Source organism: Colletes gigas, unplaced genomic scaffold, assembly GCF_013123115.1.
Source record: "Colletes gigas isolate AHSC1104 unplaced genomic scaffold, ASM1312311v1 Colletes_gigas_Sc00074, whole genome shotgun sequence".
Classification (NCBI taxonomy): Eukaryota; Metazoa; Arthropoda; class Insecta; order Hymenoptera; family Colletidae; genus Colletes; species Colletes gigas.
In genome coordinates this window covers 143,573-158,690 of record NW_025106703.1, presented here as the reverse complement: position 1 = coordinate 158,690, position 15,118 = coordinate 143,573, and the positions used below count along the sequence as shown (strand labels likewise).

The window sequence follows — 15,118 nt, the reverse complement described above, 5'->3', positions numbered from 1 at the left end:
GGAACCTTTTGTTTTTTCTAACTGTACCAACTAGTGTCATGTTCCATGAGTTTAATAGCTTAGCGAGATCCATAATCGTAAAGAAGTTATCGGTGGTGACATTTCTTCCAGAGCCTTTATACGAGCTCACTAGGTTTACAACGTTAACTTCGTTCACCAACGTTTACTTGTCGAGGACAATCTGTTGGCTTCCCAGTGTAAAGCTGACCTTGTAACGGGTAGGCGTTTGATGCGCCACAAGCCCAGAAAATCTTTATGCCATATTTAGCCGGTTTAGAAGGTATATACTGTGTAAATTTAGTATGGCCTCTGAAGGGAAACAATTGCTCGTCGATGGTGATACATTCATATGGTTTGTAGGCTTTCTCCAAATTTCTGTTCAGCATTATCCAGATGTCCCGTATTGGTGCAGCTTTATCTGTTTGCACACGTTCTGCTCGTGTATTTTCGTTGTCAAATCTGATAAATCTGAGCACCATCTTGAAGCGGTCACGGGACATGGCGGCACGTATAAAAGGCAGAGCATCAACATTCCACATATCATCTAGGTTCTCTTTGTTGTCTCTATGCACACCAGCAGCAATCAGTATGCCCAAAAATGCATCGAGTTCAGTTTCAGTAAATGGCTCGATTGTTTTTTGTGGTGGCCGTTTGGAATAATCGGGAAACCTTTGTACCAGTTGATTATTGTAAGCCTCACAAACTCTCTTGGCCTTTCGATTTGTTTCTCGTAATATGATGTCACACATCTCTGCAGTCATGATTGACTTGAATAGCTCTTTTGCTGTATACAGATTGCTGATTGATGCAGGCCCACCTATTTGTCGTAGGACGTTACGAGATCTTGTTTGTGCACTTGGTAGTGGATCACTACGCCATTGAGTTCCATCCTTTGCAGTCCAAATGTCACCTACACTTTGAGGCACAGGCTCATCCTCAACACTTTCATTTGAGTCGCATTTATCTTCCTGCTCTATGACCATTTCTTGTTCAATGTCTGACTCTTCTTCAGTTGAAGCACCCGCATGTGGTACATAGTTTTCATCATCAGATGCAACATATTGTTCTTCCTCATATTCAGAATCAGATTCATTAATCATTACCCTTATTTCGTCGGACGTATATCTGTAAATTGATGGAACAATAAAAACAAATAAATAATTTTCGTTATGAAATACTACTACATTATAGGCTTGTCACGATATGATACTTACCTGCAAACTCGTCTCCCTGGATTACGGCGGATACTAGTCCCAGCTTCACTATCACTCATGATGATTTGGTACAGTGCCGGGCAAGAGTGATTGCTCACGTGTATCCTCTACTAGAAGTTCTCCTCGTGAGGTATCCCCGTCATGGGTCTCAGCCACGCACGAGCCGAGGTGGGAAATCGTCTCGCCACGGTTTGCGTGCGGCTGTATCCCATGGTGGGGGAACCCCGCGAGGAGAACTTCTAGTAGGGGATACTCGTGAGCAATCACTGGCCCGGCTCTGAGTTAGTAGATGACTTTTCAGTAGTATTGGTTTAGTAAACAAACTTTTGTAATTTATATCGAATACCTTCTTGACTGTACGAAAGCACACGATACTAAATGATTCTCAAATATACTTTTTATTTTATACCTCTTTGTTTGAATATGTATGTGAACATAAAAGTGCCGGTTATATTTGTGCAAAAGTATAATACAAACATACCAATACATTTAAGAATGTCTAAGGGTGCTACGAATTAGTGGGGTAATAAGAACCTGCTTTGAATTTGCAGGTACCTGTTAAATAAAAGAAAAATATCCAGGTAGCCCTGAGTATAAGTAAAATATTACAAAACATGACCTAAACAATGCGTAAGCACTATGTTAAAATAGGTGCGAGTTGTTATCGCTCTCACCCTTTAACGTTGAGTCCGAATTACGAGGGAGTGGGAATGTGTGGGAAAGTGAATCGGTACACTGTAAATTTCTTTCGCCTAGTCAATCGACTAGGCCGTTTATTTAAAATGTTTGAAATTTAATAAAAAAAACAAGATTAAATAAAACAAAAAATGAAGAAATTTATATTTTTAAAATCGCCAGGAAAAACCGAGCCCGTTAGCGGGCTCGTAAAAAACCTGGCCGTGGTCTCTGGCCACTACGGCTCGCGTCTCGGTCGTCTGCAACAAACAGAGACCGAAATTCGGCTGTAAATACTTGACAACGCTCGTCGCGTTGTCTGACTCGCTTCAATCCACACGCTCCTGTCTCTGTTTATGATAAACAGGAGCGGGATTCCTTCACAGCGATACGCAACTGTGTTAGTGGACTGTATTCTTAAACGTTTCTCGTGTGATCGAGAAACGTTCGACTGCAGTTCTGGAAACTTTTAATAGCAGATGGGGAAGACAAGATTTGAGCCTCGATCTTCCCACTGCTGCTGACTTGAATTTTGGCTGGAGGTGACAACAGTTGGAGGTTGTAAGGCTCCAAAAATTGTCCACTCCGTGATTCAGCGTCGTTTCCTGGTCTTACACCACGGCGCCCTTTTGAACGTCGCTCTACACCGAGTGTCCGTACACACTGGTGATGAGTGACCGACGTTCGAGCTAATCGAATTCAGCCGAGAGCACCCAGGGAATGCGCCAAATAAGGCCCCTATGGGGGTGGTACTCAAACTGAAATTTCGACCCTCGGAAACGACAATCCCACTCAGGGTATACGCCCAAAGGCCCCTATCAGAGTGTTTGAATCGCACAAAAATTCAAGGAAAACCGAGAAGTTTTTCTCGGTTCTCGTTGCACGACAGCTGATTACAGCGGTACGTGCCTTCCACACAACGGTGGCGACAATCGAACACTATTTAAGTGTTACGATGATTGTTATCAGCCACTGGTTGTTAATGTGGGAAATCGCTTATGCTATGAAACAATTGACGCAACGGTGGCGATAATCGAACACTATTGAAGTGCACACACGATTATGATCAGCCACCGGTTGTTCACTGTAAATTGTTTCAATGCTGCGTTTTTCCAGAACGGTTCTGTTCACACAACGATCACTAAACTCACGAAACCGTGAGGTACGAAATCCGACTAGGTTAATTCTTTCGAATTTACCACAGTCTTAATCTCGTTCCGTTTCGGTTCTGTGGTGTAACTATACAATTAAACGAATTTAATTGCGCGTATATCGTGATCGCGGTGTTGGACGAGGTCGGCTTGGAAGAAGCGAACTCGTCGAGAACCAGATAGCAAGTGATTGTCGAGACAGACCCTCTTGTGCGCGTTCGCGAGAGGGGAGATTGTCTGTCTCGTATTAATCTTGTATCCTCTCTGTTATTTCGGCGTAGTAACACCTGTTCTCATGGAACCGTTACTGGGCCGATCGCGTGACTATGATTGAAGGTAAATTTGGATGTTTTCTACACGGTATTGCTCCCGAAGCAGGTTACGACGCAGAGAAGGCTCTGGAATGTCGCGAACACTGAGGACAACACCGTATAAGAAATGTCCCCTTTTTTCCATAGATCACGCGAGAATTTAACCGCCGTTTCTTAATAACGAATTAACGCGTTATTTAAACACACTAAATGTTATCCAGTTATCGTACAAAATTGTGCCTACAGTGAGAATTTTCGTACAAAATATACGAAGGTACAATTGTACCTCTACCTCCAGTTGCCGTTGTAAAATTATGCCGCCTGACGAAGGTTAAAGTGTTCTATTGTATTTATGTGCGTTGACTGTGCGTTTCGTGTTGTTAATTTTTTTTATGTAAAAATCTTTTGTAAGAGTTGCTATTATCTCTACTGTTTTACGTGAGCTATTACTGTATACTGTTATCGGTGGTGGTTGTGAGATTTTGATATTTGGAGTCAAGGGTACCGTTGCCTTGTCGGTGAACCTTGGCTTCTTCTTCGGTAAAGTCGGCTGGGTATCTACAACGGGTTGTCCCTGCTGGCTAGTTGAAGGGGTGGCGATCCTCTTCCCTTTGTTTCCCAAGGCGCTGGTTTGTACGGTCCTCCTCTTTGTTGGGACTGTGCTCCAGTTGCCATTGTCACTTTTCGACGCGTCCAACATGGCGACGTCCTCAGGTACGGCCTGGGGTTCGTTTCCCTGCTTTTTCTCTCTTTTGAGAGTTGCTTGGTGAGCTCGGCAATGGTGTTGTTTTGATTGCTTATCATTTTAAGCAACTCCTCGTATGATGGCTTGTCCTCGTTTCTAGTTTTTTCCTTTGTTTTCGCCTTCATCTTGGCGATTTCCGGCAACGCCGGAACCTTGCGTGTAGACAACCTTGGAGCTGGGTTCAGTCTTTTCACATTAGTTTTAGACTTGATATATGCTCTCGTGAGAGTCGAGAGAATTATATCATCTTTATGGATAATGGTTTTATCTGTCGTGATGATGTACGACGGGTGAGCGATGTTCACTTCGTTCACAGGTTTCACGATGCCCTGTTGGTCTACACTTTTAGGGGATGCATCCCCTATTTGCTTAAGCACTGGCTCTATTGTCTACGAATAGTTATATAATATAAAATCACTGTGGATTTATAATAATTGAAGCAGGTTCGCCGATGTAGCACTGAGTTCGCGTTCTAAGTCACCGTTAGCGGCACTTCACTGCTCGGTAGCGGAGCTCCCAGGTAACACGTCCGACCCCTGCGGAGGTAGGCGAACGAATGGGATATTGACCACTGTCCTATCGAGGATTTTCCATGTAGGATTTTATTTGAGCGCAACATAGCTTAAACTTAATTTCTTTTCTCTTAGGTCAGCTTAACTATATTGCCGGGCGCTCTTGGTGTCAGTCTTACATTATTATCTTAATCTGTATGATAAATAATACTATTTTATTGCGCAAACTTACTTACTATTGTTATATATGTATTTACACTACTAACATTTGTACTTATTGATACAGTGAAGATATAATGGAATATAACTTTGGTCTCATTTTGCACTATTTATTGTAACCACCAGTACTTTCTAACGTTATTTCTATGTTCATCGTTTCTATCAATACTAGATAACCTGTGCATAAATATTAAGTTTTCGTCGTCGGGGGCTATATTTCTATCATAAAGTAGTTTTTTGTTGTACGTTTATCTATTAATATGGTAAATTAATGGAATATTATTCTGGTTTTGTATAAAACCCTCTCCATCCATGTAGGTGAATGACTCAGGAGGGGTATAACCTGTATATCTTGTTTGTTCGAAATAGAGTGGCTTTGGGTAAAGGCAGTGTGCTATTAATGAATTTGATGATCTTCTGTCAATATTGGCCCAGTGATTTCTATTTAGTTTTAGCATGAACAAATCTATGCAAACTATTTTAGCTTCCTCATACAGTTTATAATTGTTGAAATAATGATCCAATGTCGTCTCCCGATTGTTGTTTTATTTATTTAACATAGGACACTTCTCACATTAATAATACCACCGAACATAGACCACTGGCTTACAGAATAGAACTGCCGTACGGCGTGCTTCCGTAACAAAAACCCATCGTCGATTTCAACCGTCCAATGTTTATCGATTATTTCGCGCGTCGTTCGCGCGGCATCTCACACGATGACGATACACACACTCTCATTTCATCACGCCTCCTTAAATTTAGCTTTCCTACAGTTCACAATTTTCGACTTAAATTTCTTATATTTTAACACAACTTTAGACTCTTTCTAAATTTTTCGAATTTAATTCGTCCTAACGACTTCGTAAAGATATCTGCTGGATTTTCTTCTGACTCTATTTTAATTACATCAATTACTCCTTTCACGTAATTCTCGTTAACAAAATGATAGTGCGTTTCTATATACTTAGAGTTTTTCGTTAAGTTTCCATATCTACTTATACTTATTGCACCAGCATTATCCTCATAAATTCGGATCGGATCTTTAAATTCAATTCTAAATTCTCTCAATAAATCTCTAATTAATTTGATCTCACTCACACATACAGACAACGCTACATATTCTGCTTCTGTTGACGACTTCGTTACAATATCTTGTTTTTTTGATTTCCAGAATATAGTATTACCATACATTCTTATAACATATCCTGTCGTAGATTTTCTATCAGTAATATCTCCTGCCCAATCGGCATCCACACAACACTCTAATATATCAGAATTTACATTTCGTTCAAATTTTAATTTTAAGTTTTTAGTGTAATATAGATATTTCAATATTCTTAATGCATACTGTTTGGGCTTCGGTGAGTCGACCAGGTTTATGACATAGAACCGCGTTTGTAGAGTTTCGTCAAGGCCAGCATGGGCAAAAAATATCTTGGAGTTTCGCTAAACAAAAGGGACAAAGTGTCATAAACTTGGTTGGCGAAGGCAGTCTCGAGTGGTTGCAGCCCCAAGAGACTGTCGGATGGCCCACACGTGCGCGGCTCTTCGCCTTGGGCCTCCCTTGTTTTCGTCGATGGTTTGTACGCGGGCCCAAGGGCTGACGCACGCGGTGGAAAGTCCCCGGAGTTGCCAAACGTAGCACCCTCCACCTTGGACGCCAAGCTACGTCGGCATCGTCGCACCCCCGCCCCAAAGTCAGCAGTATAAAAACGGCGGCATGCCGTGATTTCGACCTTATTGCTTATTACTCGCTTATTCGCTTAGTCGCTTACTTGCCTACTTGCTTGCTTACGTACTTAGTTACCATTTGACAAACAGATAGTGCGCTAGCCGTTCCTAATCTGATCAGTGTATACTTTTGTTGAGTTTTAAAATACAATAGAATAGTAAAACGTCTCGTTAGTCCCCTGAATAAGGGGTGGTCCTTCGAAATTTAGTTTAGTCGGCACACCACGTGCAAATTTACTACTCCGGAACGATCCTTTCGGTTCGGACTAAACATTGGTCCTTCGAGCCGGATAAGAACCACGTCACATATAGTTCTTGTGGCCGGTCAGTGCCACGCAGCAACAGTATCGAAGAATTGATAGAACTCAACACAGAACACGTGATTCCGAGAAGGAGTGCAACTGCGCTCAGCTTTTGGAGCCAGAAACCTGAGATCGGTGACAAGCAGCATCCAGAGCGGTTCGGACGGGTCAACAATTTGGACAACGTCACCCCTGGACGAGATAGGATTGCCACCGATACAGCATCGGAAGTATTGTCCAATACTTCATTATTGGAAATCTTCGAGACATCCGGAAGCTGTGGTCCACGTACTGGACGCACATTCTGACTAGCAGCGGACGACGCATCGCAGCAGAGCAGCATCCAGGAAGGCATCAGGCGACGTCAACGTGTACATCGCCGCCCCTGGACGAGATAGCTAATCGAGCTCTGACAGGACGACTTCGCTGGACGTCACCACCAAGACGACTCAGCATCTTCTCCTTCCGTAAGTCCACTCCCGCATTTTTTCGGTCTGTGCTAAATTATAGTTAAAATGGACGGCTTGACAACACTAATTCGCGAGCGCGGCCAATTGAAGGCCACTTTGACGCGTTTCGCGAACTTCTTTGAGACATCGGCGAGCGCGACTCCCATAGACTCGTTAGAAAAACGTCTAAGAATGAATGAAGCGATATACTACAAATTCGAGAGCATTCAGTCGAAAATAGAGTCAGCGGTTGCAGAAACACAAGACGAGGCCATGCATGCGGCTTTTAGGGACACGTTCGAAACAACGTACTTCGACTTGATGGCAAAGGTAGAAGGGTACATTTCGAGATCGCGCGCGTCCACTCAACCGTCGCCGTCGCCCAGCACAACGTCCGCGCCGACGGAATTGCCAGCTACCCCGCGACTCCCCACTATCGTGTTGCCAGAATTCGATGGCGATTATAATAACTGGCTGCGGTTTCGCGACACGTTCGTCTCGTTGATACACCAAAATGTATCACTGTGTAATATTCAGCGATTCCATTACTTAAATTCGGCATTAAAGGGGAGCGCGGCTCGAGTAATTAGGTCATTGGGTGTTTCTGATGAGAATTATAGGCTAGCTTGGGAAACACTGAAGAATAGATACGAAGACCCTAAATCGTTGATATACCACCACGGTAACGCTTTGCTGAACCTACAATCGGTTCACAAGCAAACGCACACAACCCTTCGCGACTTGGTAGATAACGCAAATAACCACGTATTAGCACTAGGCGCGTTAGGCCAGCCAACCAAACATTGGGACACGTTGCTAGTCTTGATTTTGTCGAGGAAATTAGATGTTGCGACACAAAGGGAATGGGAAAAACGGTCCCTTAGATTGACAGAAATCGCAACGTTTCGAAATTTCGTAGAATTTGTTGAAGAGCAGGCGAAATATCTTGAACGGGCCCCAGCAGGTAGACAGCCCGCAGGTAGCGATTCGAGACCCTTGTACAAACCACCCGGTCACTCCAAGCCTCAACCCAGAACAGATTACGTAGCCTCGCACGTTGCCAATATGCAAACTCAATGCATATTGTGCAAACGTGAGCACTCGCTACAACATTGCGAGAAACTGAAAGGTATGCCTCATTCGGAGATGCATGCTACCGTGAAACAATTACAAGTTTGTTTTAACTGCCTGCAACAAGGCCATCAAATTAAAAATTGCACACGAGGCTCCTGCAGGAAATGCGGGAAAAGGCACAACACGTTGTTACATCGAGATCAGGCCTCTGTTTCCGCTGGCTCAGAGCCTTTCGTTCGAAATTCGGAATCTGTCGCGCCCGTTCCAACACCCGCGACCTCCTGCGTCTCAAACTTAGCTAATAACATTGGCAACCATGCAGTTTTATCCACGGCCATAGTTTACTTAGAAGATAACAAGGGAACAAAACATGAATGTTGCGCGTTGTTAGACGCCGGATCACAGGCCCATTTCATAACCGAGGCACTGTGCAATCGATTACGCCTTCCGCGCTCGAACATTGAAATGACGGTCGGCGGGTTAGGTAGAACGGTCAGCTCTACACGATCGAGGGCACAGGTAGCCGTGTCATCCAGACACAATAATTTTCGCGCTAACGTCTCATGTCTCGTTCTAAAAACCATCACCGAAGACATGCCGAATGTCCCGATTGATCGGACGAGCACATCGTGCCCACCGGGGATGCAATTAGCTGATCCAAACTTTGCCAAATCAAAGCAAGTTGACCTGCTGATAGGTGCAGGACTCTTCTGGCAGCTCCTGTGCATCGGACAGCAGAAGGCTGGAACAGAAGGCTTGATTTGGCAAAAGACGAGATTAGGTTGGGTTCTGGGAGGACAGTTAAATTCAACAGACCGTAGAACGCGAACTAGCAATTGTTATGTGGTCTCGAATGAGCAGTTAGATACTAGCCTGGCGCGATTTTGGGAATTAGAAAATGTAACATCAGACAAGGACGGACCGTTGACCGACGCGACGAACGACGCCGAACAACACTTTCGACGGACGACAAGACGCGACGATGACGGCCGATATTTAGTGAGCATTCCATTTACAAACAGCATCAACCAGTTAGGGGATTCGAGAGCTCAAGCTGAAAAAAGATTCGCAGCCATTGAACGTAAACTAGCTCGGCAACCCGATTTACGCCGAGAATACATTTCCTTCATGCACGAGTATGAACGACTTGGACATATGACTCGACGCGACACAGCGACAACTAGCACTACCCTTAGGTATTACCTGCCGCATCATGCAGTTTTCAAGGCCTCTAGCACCACGACTCGGGTCAGAATAGTTTTTGACGGGTCGGCAAAAACGTCCTCGGGCCTGTCATTAAATGACATACAATTAGTAGGGCCGACCGTACAAGACGACCTTTTTTCCATCGTAGTTCGATTCAGAAAGCACAAATTTGTACTTTCGGCAGATGTAGAGAAAATGTATCGACAAGTGCTCGTCCGACCAGAGGATCGGAAGTACCAGTGCATTCTTTGGCGTTCGTGTGTGGACGGTCCGATCAACACGTACGAATTGAATACGGTGACATACGGTACATCTTCGGCCCCATTTCTAGCCACTCGCGTCTTGCACCAGATAGGATTAGAATGTGCAGATCAATCGCCTCTAGCAAGTCGTGCGATAATTTATGACTTTTACGTAGACGACTTGCTCACTGGATGCGAGACAGTAAGGGAAACACAGGCATTAAAGAAACAGCTGACACAAGTTCTAGGGCAAGCAGGGTTTCAGTTACGAAAGTGGGCATCAAACAAGCCCGAAATCTTGCATGATCGGTCTAGCATAGAAAAGGAGATCAAACCTCCCGAAGGGGATTCCAAAACATTAGGATTGATATGGCTTTCCGAACCAGACGAGCTTCGGTTCTCGGTCAGAGAGCCAATCTATACTCGCATCACTAAACGCACCATACTTTCTGAAATCGCTCAGGTGTTCGATCCACTCGGCTTAGTCGGTCCCGTAATTACAAGGGCCAAGATTTTAATGCAAACCTTGTGGCAGCTGCAATTAGGTTGGGATGAAAGTGTAGATCAAGATCTTCATGCCCAATGGTCAAGGTTTCGTACAGAATTGAACCAGGTCAAGACATTAGAAATACCGCGCCGTGTAATATGCGATAACGCAAGGGCAGTAGAACTGCACGGGTTTTCGGACGCGTCGGAAAAAGCCTACGGTGCGTGCATCTACCTGCGGTCGCTCGACGAGACCGGCAGGTACACGGTGCGATTGCTTTGTGCCAAATCTCGAGTCGCTCCTTTGAAAACAACCACCCTTCCGCGGCTAGAATTATGCGGTGCCCTTTTGCTAGCCCAATTAGTCAAACGAATCCGATACGCGTTACAGTTAGCATTCAAGTGCGAACATTACTGGTCAGACTCCATAATTGCTCTAGCCTGGATCAGAGGTCAACCAAACCGTTGGAAGACCTTCGTGGCGAACCGCGTGTCAGAAATTCGACAATCTACGTCAGTAGAAAACTGGCACCACGTGGCTTCGGAAGACAACCCTGCCGACGTGATTTCACGAGGCACCGACCCCACAACGTTAAGGCGTACAGACCTGTGGTGGTCTGGCCCATCGTGGCTATTACAAGAACAGCACGAATGGCCCTCAATCGAGACAATCCCAGACACAATGCCGGAAGAGATCAACCACGTTCGTAGTCATGTCGCAACACCTAATTGCCCGACGGACATCCTTTGCCGTTTTTCATCCTACTCTAGGCTTGTTAGAATTGTAGCGTACTGTAGGAAGTTCGTAGATCGGCTAAAATCCAAAACGCGGGAGAACAGTCAAACCCTCGCCGTGCAACCTAACGCCACAAATTCATGGCAATCATTTTTAACAGCACGCGAATTAGCTCGGTCCGAAGAGACAATAATCAAACTCGTACAGCAAGAGTGCTTCGGCAAGGAAATCAGCGATCTACAAGCAGCTAACCCGCTAGCACAAACCAGCAAATTAGCCTCGCTGAATCCGTTCCTGGACTCAAAGGGTTTGCTCAGGGTGGGCGGGAGACTCCGAAACGCTCCTATAGTTTACAATCAGAAACACCCATTGATTCTACCCTCGGACCACCCATTGACGAATTTAGTGGTGACCTATGAACACTGTCGATTGCTCCACGCGGGGTGTCAGCTCACCAGCGCATCGTTGCGCAATCGGTTTTGGATACTAGCTTGCAAGCGCGTGGTTAAGAAAATAATACACAGATGCATTCGTTGCTTCCGAACAAAAGCGACCGGCATAAATCCGATCATGGGAGACTTGCCTGCAACTCGGGTGACTCCTGCTCGACCGTTTGCTACCTGCGGAATCGATTATGCCGGTCCGTTATTAATTAGGGAACGCGGGCGTGCTCGCACCGCACACAAGGCCTACATTTGTATATTTGTATGTTTCGTCACCAAGGCTGTACACATAGAATTAGCAACAGACTTGAGCACTGACGCCTTCCTGAATTGCCTCAATCGGTTTATAGCTCGTAGGGGACGGAGTCACTGTATCTACTCAGACAACGGTAGAAATTTCATTGGAGCACGCAACAATCTTAATGAATTAGGAGTGTTACTAAATAGTAAAGAACACCACGCGAAGGTAGGAAATTTACTAGCACAGGAGCAGATACAGTGGCACCTGATCCCGCCACATGCGCCGCACTTTGGGGGTCTATGGGAGAGTGCTGTCAAATCAGCGAAACACCACGTCAAAAGAATAATAGGGGAACAGCGCCTCACGTACGAAGAGCTGTACACAATACTAGCACAGATCGAAGCATGCTTGAATTCCCGCCCTCTTCATCCTCTTTCGTCAGATCCCAATGATCTCACTCCTCTCACTCCTGGACATTTTTTAATCGGAGATGCACTAACCGCCCTGCCGCAACAGGATTTATTGCATCTAAAACAAAATCGACTAAACCGGCATCAGTTAGTCCAACAGATGCTGCAACATTTCTGGAAGCGTTGGCAGCAGCAGTATTTACACCATCTCCAGCAACGTCAAAAATGGAGGCTTCATTCACCAACCATAGTGAAGATAGGTGCCCTAGTCGTCATACGAGAAGACAACATCCCACCATTACGTTGGCGTCTTGGGAGAATTACCGAGCTCCAACCAGGCACCGATGGGATAATCCGGGTGGTGTCCATCAAGGTGTCTGATGGCATTATCAAGAGGCCGGTGACAAGAATCTGCCTCTTACCGCTGGCAGAGGAAGAAGACGCTGCGGAAAATACCCCCGGCTCACAACCGAACGTAGAGTAATTCTTGGGATCTGTTCCCATTCACTATCAATCAGTACTTGTTATACTAATAGACTAGTCTAGCTCTTAAAAAAAAATATATATAGTTGTAACCTCCCCGGAGTAGCATTAAGTAGCATCATAGTTTAAAATTGTATCCACCGTGAGCATTTAATTCATCGACATGAATCGTACCAATTAGTTAGTTTATGTTTAGTTTTTACAGTATATTAAACGCTTGAGCGTTCAAGGTGGGCGGGATGTTTGGGCTTCGGTGAGTCGACCAGGTTTATGACATAGAACCGCGTTTGTAGAGTTTCGTCAAGGCCAGCATGGGCAAAAAATATCTTAGAGTTTCGCTAAACAAAAGGGACAAAGTGTCATAAACTTGGTTGGCGAAGGCAGTCTCGAGTGGTTGCAGCCCCAAGAGACTGTCGGATGGCCCACATGTGCGCGGCTCTTCGCCTTGGGCCTCCCTTGTTTTCGTCGATGGTTTGTACGCGGGCCCAAGGGCTGACGCACGCGGTGGAAAGTCCCCGGAGTTGCCAAACGTAGCACCCTCCACCTTGGACGCCAAGCTACGTCGGCATCGTCGCACCCCCGCCCCAAAGTCAGCAGTATAAAAACGGCGGCATGCCGTGATTTCGACCTTATTGCTTATTACTCGCTTATTCGCTTAGTCGCTTACTTGCCTACTTGCTTGCTTACGTACTTAGTTACCATTTGACAAACAGATAGTGCGCTAGCCGTTCCTAATCTGATCAGTGTATACTTTTGTTGAGTTTTAAAATACAATAGAATAGTAAAACGTCTCGTTAGTCCCCTGAATAAGGGGTGGTCCTTCAAAATTTAGTTTAGTCGGCACACCACGTGCAAATTTACTACTCCGGAACGATCCTTTCGGTTCGGACTAAACACATACTTATAATGACTTTGGTCATAGCAATTCTGGAATCTACTTAGGTAATTCACACAATAGCAAATATCCGGTCTAGTACTCGAACTTATATACAACAATGCCCCAATTAAGTTTCTATATTTAATATCATTTGACACTGATAAAGCAGGTTCACATTTCAGATTTTGTTCCATTGGAGTAGCATACAACTTAGCTTCCTCGATTTCATATTTTCTCGCCAATGACTCTATATACTTTTCTTGGTCTAATGTCATAGAATTTTTCCCGCACTCATAGTTAATATTTATTCCTAAATAAGTTCTTATCTGGTCCATATCTTTCATTCGGAATTTTACAGCTAACTTCTTCTTAATAAATTCTATTAATTTTTTATTTCTACCACAAATTAATAAATCATCTACGAAAATTATCAAATAAATTTTCTCGTTATTATTTTCCATGTAATATAAACAGTAGTCAATTTCACTACGTTTAAATCCCAATCCTGTCAAATACTCATCTAAACATTCGTACCACGCTCGTGGACTTTCGCGCAGTCCGTACAAAGACTTAATAAGTTTACATACTCTTCCCGTATTATCATCGTACCCTTGAGGTTGTTTTACATATACTTCGGATTTAATTTTTCCATTTAGGAATGCTGCTTCTACATCCATTTGATCTATCCGTAAACCGTTCTGTACGCAATAAGTTAATAATATTTTCAACGTTTGTGTTCTCGCAACAGGTGAATAAATGTCCTCAAGTATTTCCTTTTGTTGAAACCCTCTTACTACAATTCTAGCTTTGAATTTATCCTCAGACTTCTTTGTGTAGACCCATTTTAAATCTAATACTTTTTCCTCTTTTGGTTTTCCAATTAATTTCCATGTATCGTTCTTATTTAAACATTCAATTTCTCTATTCACCGCATCTCGCCATTTCTCACTATCACTACTATTTATCACCTCATTATAGTTTTCCGGATTATCTACGCTTACGTAATTTACATAAATACAATTCGTTATCGGATTTCCATACCTGTTTACAAGACCTTTCTTCCTCTCTGACCTTCTAGGTAATGTTACATTTTTATCGCTAGCACTTGGTACATTATTCACATGCTCGTTACTTTCATTCATTTCCTTTTCATCCGAATCGTTATCTTCATTTTCCTCAACATCGTTTTTGCATTCCTGATTAATCTCATTTTCACTTAACTCATTTCCATTAATTTCCTCGTTATCTGTAAATCCAACTAAATTTACATCTTCTTCAACAATATCAACATGTTTAGCTATAATTACTTTATTATTCATTAAGACTCTATAACCTACTTCTTCGTATCCGACCAATACCCCTAACTCTGCTTTTCTATCCCACTTACTTTCCCTTTTAACTTCCGGGACTCTTACAAAAACTCTACTCCCATATAATTTCAAGTTACTAATATCGGGTCTTTCTCCCATCATAATTTCATACGGAGTCTTTTTCTCAATTGTATTTGTCAAAGTTCTATTCTTTAAATAAACAGCTGTTTTAATTACCTCCCGCCAAAATCTACCATTTATTCTCTCATCAGATAATAAACATCGCGCGGTATCCATT

The 15,118-nt window shown here is 43.7% G+C and overlaps 1 protein-coding gene across 1 annotated transcript; it reads left to right on the top strand.

The window, feature by feature from the left end:
* Positions 1 to 7,504: 7,504 nt before the first annotated feature.
* On the top strand, positions 7,505 to 12,634 carry LOC122403788. Its single transcript, XM_043407517.1, has one exon. The coding sequence runs from the start codon at positions 7,505 to 7,507 to the stop codon at positions 12,632 to 12,634; it is 5,130 nt and encodes a 1,709-aa protein (XP_043263452.1).
* Positions 12,635 to 15,118: the final 2,484 nt, after the last annotated feature.